We start from the raw sequence: 7,037 nt of genomic DNA, 5'->3' as shown, positions 1-7,037 counted from the left end.
GAGAGGGAGGAGGGTCAGAGGGAGAAGCAGACTCCCTGCCGAGCAGGGAGCCCGATGCGGGACTCGATCCCGGGACTCCAGGATCATGACCTGAGCTGAAGGCAGTCGCTTAACCAACTGAGCCACCCAGGCGCCCTCCCTGTGCATTTCTAATGGTCCTGCCGGGGCGCCGACACAGCTGGGCCCAGGGTCTGTGCCTCGAGAACCTGCTCCAGTGTGAACTACACACTTTCAACCCATTTTGTCTTTGATTATAACTGAGGCCAGAGACATACACAGAGTTTGGCAAGAATTTTATCTAGATGATTATCCCATCTGGGGCTAAGAACTCATTACAATAAATGAAATTTTTAAGCTCTATAAATTAAAAGAAGAAAAACACATTCTGTGGGAACAAGAAAAAAAAAAGAACAAAACAGATATTTTGACTTAGAATGAAATGTTCTCTCCTCTTCTTTTGCCCCCCCTTTTAGGGTAAAATTGTTGCCCAGGGCAAGCTGCTCTTGCAGGACACATTCTTGGTCACAGACCAAGACTCGGGACTTCTGCCTCGCTGTAAAGAGAGGCGGGTTTTCCTCTTTGAGCAGATCGTCATTTTCAGTGAACCACTTGATAAAAAAAAGGGCTTCTCGATGCCAGGATTCCTGTTTAAGAACAGCATCAAGGTAATGTGTGTTTGTGCTGATGCACGTACCTGTCATGCGGATAAACGGTTTCCTTTTCAGCAATGACATGTCCTGATCCTTTGTTTATTAAATATTTAGAAAACTGCCTAAGACATTTTAGAACTTTTAAAAGTTCATTCCATCCCTGTACTGCCTGCATTCTGAAGTGGCTGATGGCTTGCACACATCTCTGTGTGACCATGATGAGAAGATTTTGTCTTTGTTAGTTTTTGTGTACCCCCTTTCCTAGGACCACGTACAACTTAAGGGACACAGATTTGGATAACTGTCATAAGACCAGAGCAGAAAGCTTTCCCACTGTCTTATTCTCCTCCACTCAATGCGGACACACTGAGTGCTCAGTGCTCGGCATGGGGCCGCGGGGGTAGACCAGACAGGCAGTCCATGCCCTCAAATAGCTTGTTGTCTGATGGAAGAGAAACACAAGTAACCAGACAAAATAATTGCAAATGGCCCTGAGTCCTGTAAATGGGACAAACCAAGGGCCAGATAGAAAAAAGCAGAGGAGGGAGCTTGAGGTCTCAGCAGAAGGTCCCTGGGAGATGCAGCTTGCCCAACCCTCCTCTCCATCCCTGCTCTTCCCACCTCTGCAGCCGTGCGGGCCCTGAGCTCTGAAGGGAGGTGTGCTTCCCTGTGTTAGGGCCTCTTACCCTGGGCTACTGGGCTCCCTGTCGGGGACAGGGACGGGAACCCTCTTAGGCCCTCTGAGCCCTAAGGTCTCAGCACATGGGTGGGACACCGCACCATCCCGCTCCCCGTCAGGCTTCTGTTGGCCACCTGCAGCAGCCTTCCTACTTCCTCCCGCTCCGGGCTGGGGGAGGCTCTTTTGCCCAACAGGACCTAGGGAGGCACTCGAGCTGGGCTCCATGAAACTGCAGGCCCCTCCTCTCTCCCACCATCCTCCAGCCCTCCCCCCCAGGCCATTGGAGGCCCCCAGGTTGTCATTCTGCACCCGCCATACATCTTACAGGACGTCTTACCCGTTCTTCCAGAAGTCTCCTGACAGACGTCTCCACTCCATTCCAGCAGCTTAGAAATTCTATGTTCTTGCTTCTGTAAAACTATCCCACATGTGAAAGCACATATAACTTCATAGCACATGCCCTATGAACAGTAAAGGTATTTTAAATAGTCTCCTTTTATTCCTGGGGCAGGAAAGGGAGGGTTACACAGACACTGGCTCATCATAATGGAGTCTGAAATCCGGTAATTCCCAGGCCCATGTTTCTAGTTTAATATTCACGTTATTAGTTAAATTCCTGGTAATCCCCTCATCCCTGAGTTTAAAAAACCATTGAAAACCTTCAAGATAATGATTTCCGAGGCAGTAAAAATGACAGCTCAAGACTGGTTGTTTCAACTTTGACGTGGGATGAACTTTACACTGCACCTGACCGGTGGGAATAAATGTGCTTTAGTTTTTATTGTAGTAAAATACACATAAATTCACCATCTCAACCATTTTTCTGTGTGCAGCTCAGCGGCATTAAGTACATTCACATTGTTGGGCAGCCATCACCACCCGTCCACCTCCGGAACTCTCCTTACCTTGCAAAACCAAAATTCTGTGCTCTTGAAACAACCACTCCCCATCCCCCCTCCCACCAGCCCCTGGCACCCACCATTCCACTCTCTAGCTCTGTGAATATGACCCCTCAAGGTACTTACTTCATCTACAAGAAAATCATTAACAGTATTTGTCTTCTTGGGACTGGCTTATTTCACTGAGCATTACATCCTCGAGGTTCATCCATGCTGTGGCATATGTCAACTATCTTTCGTTTTTAAGGCTGAATAATATTCCATTACTCATTCCAGAGACCACATTTTCTTTATCCATCCATTAATCAACAGACACTTGGGTCACCTTTTGGCCATTGTGAATAATGCTTTAATTTTTTTAAGGTGAGTTGCCTTTGCCTGGAGGAAAATGTGGAAAATGATCCGTGTAAATTTGCTCTGACATCAAGGACGGGGGGTGTGGTGGAGACCTTCATTTTGCATTCATCCAGTCCAAGTGTCCGGCAAACATGGATCCATGAAATCAACCAAATTTTAGAAAACCAGCGCAATTTTTTAAATGGTAATGTATGTTCTGTTACTGGGTGTGTGTTTTGCCTGAGGTACACGTTTCTGTTTCTCTTCTCTCTCCTGTTGCATCCTGCTCATAATGACAAGACATATTTAGCACAGACTGCGTTTCAGGCTCTGTCCTAATAAGCACTTGTGTATTACTTCAGTTCCTTTTCACAACAACCCCTGGTGGCGAGTACCACTGTTAGCCCATTTTACAGATGAGGAAGCTGAGGCACAGGGTGGATCAGTAAGTTACTTAAAGTCCCACAAATTCTTCCTGGAAGAGTCAAGGTTTCCAGCATGCCGTCGCCCCCAGCACGTGTCCCACACGGTCTCTTCCACCGCTTGTGCCTTGGAGCCCTGTCCTGGGAAGGGAATGCTTGAGAAAAACTGAGGCAGCTGACAGAAGTGCACCTTTGAAATTTTTGTTCGCTCACATTGCTCATCCATACTCCTAACTCCTTTAGAAAACAAGACCTATATTTTTCCTTCCCAGCTTCCATGACATGAGTGATGACAGGGAGCTGCAGAGCACCTTAGGGGCTGTGTCTTCTTCACAAGGAGAGTGACCATACTGACTTTACGGTTTAGATAACTAACTCCTTTGACTCATTATGTGGGTGACCTAAAACTGCCTGCTTCCCTTTGTGATGGCCACCTTTGACTCTGCTTCTAACTTGGCCATCATTGAAGAGCTCCGAGAATTCAGCCAGAAGCTGGATAACTCATTTAATGTCTTCTCTTTGTCCTTTTCTCCATGTCCATATTCTTTGTCTGTGCCCCAGTCCAATAGGATGTTGTCATTTCTTTGTCACCGTAAAACCACCTTCACACCTCGCATGACATTCAAGAGCCAGGAACACAGGCATTCAGTGAAAAATCAAGGGCAAGGCATTTGGGGCCAAGGGGTGGTCAGCTGCCTGGGTGTTAAGCAAGACTGATCATTTTTTACATCTGTTGTTGGAATTTGATACGTGGGGCTAGTAGGGGCCGGGGGACAGTCCTTGCGAATGTAGAAAAAAGTTTTGCTCCCATAACAATGAGCCAGTGCAGGCCTCTTTAAGGGTCCTGTTCTGAAGTGATGCATTAAATGCCCATCCATAGCATGCAACTGTTGGGAAATCTCTTTACCATCTTTAAAATAAAATGAACTGCCTCCCAAACTGGAGGCCTGAATAGGCCATGCTGTGAAACTTTACTAGACATCCTCAATCTACATAAAGGACCGATTCCAGAGGATTGAGCACCATCAGGAATAGCGTGGGAGCTCTGGGCATGTGACACCCTTCCCTCTTGCCCCTTGTTCCAGTAAGAGGCCATGGCCAGGACAGACTTCATAAAATGTCATTTGGCTCCAAAGTGCTTGTTCACACCTGCCTGACGTCTCCCAGGCAGGAAGGGGTTCTGCCTAATTGTTGTATTTCTCAAAGGTTTTAACACTTTAAAATTTTGTGATATTTCCCCGTATCTTATTTGGTATTTTTCCCTCGGTTTCCTGCAGATGACTACATATAAACTATATCCCTGGAGTCGAGAGATGGTCCAGCTACATGCCCCGCCGGGGTCTTTGTGGAGCTCTTTACCTTCCCTTGTCTCTTATGCCAAATCTGCACAGCAGAGGTGGTCCCTAACACTGCCTTCCTGCGAGCCTGCAGGGAAACCAAGGGATTCCTTAACTCCCAGCCAGGTTCTTCTTTGCCTGACTGCTCTCGGGTTGAAAGAAGACCTTTGTGGCAGCTGGACTGAGCTTTCCCACTCCATGGGAGCCAGCTGCTGTCTGGGATTCTCCCACACGGGCAGTAGGCCTCTTCCCCTGGGCGGGGATGCAGAAGCTCTGCTTGCTGCTCCCAGGCTGGTAAAGTCGGCGACACCCTCGTCCTCATGCACTCTGTCCTTCCTCGGCCTTCTCTGCCCCCCAGCCACTCACACAGGCGCACCCCCCGGGTCAGCTGTTCATCAACAGAAGGGTAGCATTTAAGACCTTTGCCTTTTCCTGTACTGATGATGGATGGTGTCAGTCTGCTGCTTCCAAGATAGGTGGGAGCTTAAAGGTCGTGATGGTTAGAAGTGGCGTGGATGAGCCTCCACTTGACTGGGGAGGGGGAGCATTCAGGACCAGGATGTCCTTTTGATGCCATTCTGTGCCTTTCTCCTTTGCCTGGTGAGGCTGTTTTTTCTTGGTTCCCTGACTGCCTCCTCTCTGTCTCCCCTTATTTACAGCCTTGACATCACCAATCGAGTATCAGAGGAACCACAGCGGGGGCGGCGGCGGCGGGGGTGGCGGGGGCGGCGGCGGCGGCGGGGCCCCCAGCGGCGGAGGCGGCAACCCCAGCGGCGGCCCCGGCAGCTGCAGCGGCCTCCCCAGCTCGAGCAGAAGCAGACCCTCCCGGATCCCCCAGCCTGTCAGACACCACTCCCCCGTGCTGGTCTCCTCTGCAGCCTCGAGCCAGGCAGAGGCAGACAAGATGTCAGGTATGTCCACTCCCGGCCCTGCACCGCCCCTTCCCGGCAGCAGCCCCGCCCCGGAGGCCGGCCTCGGCCAGCCCGGCAGGCGGGCCCCGGGAGAGCCCGAAGGCCCCGAGCAAGACGCCGCCGAGCGCATCCCCAAGATGAAGGTCATTGAGAGCCCCAGGAAGTCCTCGGGGAGTGCCGCAGCAGGCGCCGGCCGCGATGCGGACGCCAAGGAGGCACGGGCCAACCCGGAGGACAGCCGCTCGCGGAGCAGCCTGGGCTCGCTGCCCCTGGGAAAGCCCAGGCCCGGGGCCCTCTCGCCTCTGAACTCTCCTGTGGCCAGCGCGTTCCCTTCTCCGATCGGCAAGGAGCCCTTTCCCCCCAGCAGCCCCCTGCAGAAGGGGGGCTCCTTCTGGAGCTCCATCCCCGCCTCCCCCGCCAGCCGGCCGGGCTCCTTCACCTTCCCGGGGGACAGTGACTCCCTCCAGCGGCAGGCGCAGCGCCATGCGGCCCCCGGCAAGGACACGGACCGCATGAGCACGTGCTCCTCGGCCAGCGAGCAGTCCGTGCAGTCCACCCAGAGCAACGGGGTAAGAACGCCCGGCAGCCTGCGCCCGCCTGCCCCACTGCCTCTGTCCCGCCAGCTCTTCTAAACCTCCCCGTGGCCGCCGCTCTCCTCCTACTAACTCCTGGCTCTCCGGCCGGCGCCGCCTGCAGTGGTCAGCTCTCCGGCCCGGAGCCCGCGGACCGGGCGCCTTCTAACCCCTCCTGCCGCGGGGACAGCGCTGCTCTCGTCTCTACTAACTCGCTCCTTGCTTTGTGTGTGTCTCCTTAATCCGGGAAGCCAGATCGTTAACCTTCGAAGGCAGCGCCAGTGCGTCTTTCACACTCTCTGACCAGCAGAGTATCTTGGAACTTCCTTTTTACCCCTGTCTTCCTCCCACACCTTTTTTTAGAGGGGTCAGTGTCCCTGCTGTTTACCTCCTATTTAAGTTGGAATCTGTACACTTTAAGCTTTTTGCTCATCGCTTGGTTGTGCTCTTTTATGCCTTAAATTATCTTTGCAGCATTTTTGACTCATCTGCTGGAAAAAAAAAAATCCCTCAAGAAAACTTCCAACAGCAACTCACAGCAAACTAAGCAGACAAAATGGGGGGAAGAAATCTCTCCAGTGGAAATACTTGCTTCCCCCCAAGTTTCACTCTGGAAGAGACTGCTGTAGGGCCTCTGGAGCTCGGGCTCCTGCCGGCGGCCGGGAGCGTCCTGCCTTCTGTCCAGCAGGGGGCGCGCTGCAGGCGCTTCGGGCTTCCTCGGCCTCCTCTTGCCCGTCAGCTATGTTGTGTCCTCAAGCAGAAAGGTTGCTGTGGTGGGTTTCTCCCCCATTTTGTGGCTTCCTCACTATCCTACCCAGCTGTTTTCCTACATGGCAGATGGCCTGACCTTTAACACTTTTCCTAAAGGCATGCGTGAGGGAATAGAACTGTTCTAACGAGTGTATGTTTGATCGCTTTATAAATTTTTAAATACATTTCCCTAAAAGGGTCTGTGTCTCTCTTTATGAAAACATATCTGGCTTTTGCATGTCTCTCTTCTTTTTTCTGGACTTCCGTTAATGCCTTGTTTGGGTTGACGTGGCTTTCTCTTTTTTCCTATTTGTTACGTATTTTGTTAAACTCAATCTTTATATTTAATTGAGGAAGAAATTAGGAAATGGGTCTTGGTACATTTATTTGCCCTTGACTCTTATTTGCACAAATAAGGCAGTGGCTGTGACCAGTGTCCTCCTCTTTGTGGGTGCCTTACAGTGGCCTCCACGGTAGCCTG

At 51.4% G+C, this 7,037-nt stretch overlaps 1 protein-coding gene across 1 annotated transcript in view; it reads left to right on the top strand.

Moving 5' to 3' along the window:
* Positions 1-136: 136 nt before the first annotated feature.
* LOC102727806 (triple functional domain protein) overlaps positions 137-7,037 on the top strand; it is a 20,898-nt gene continuing 13,997 nt past the window's right edge. Inside the window, exons 1-3 of the mRNA XM_081825898.1 lie at positions 137-665; positions 2,592-2,769; positions 4,983-5,803. Of these exons, the coding sequence (XP_081682024.1) occupies positions 633-665; positions 2,592-2,769; positions 4,983-5,803 (1,032 nt within the window). The 5' untranslated portion in view covers positions 137-632. The remainder of the gene's footprint in view (positions 666-2,591; positions 2,770-4,982; positions 5,804-7,037) is intronic.

Source organism: Leptonychotes weddellii, chromosome 7 (genome assembly GCF_054177405.1).
Source record: "Leptonychotes weddellii isolate Sample4059 chromosome 7, ASM5417740v2, whole genome shotgun sequence".
In the NCBI taxonomy this organism is placed as follows: Eukaryota; Metazoa; Chordata; class Mammalia; order Carnivora; family Phocidae; genus Leptonychotes; species Leptonychotes weddellii.
This window is presented reverse-complemented; position numbering and strand designations above follow the sequence as displayed.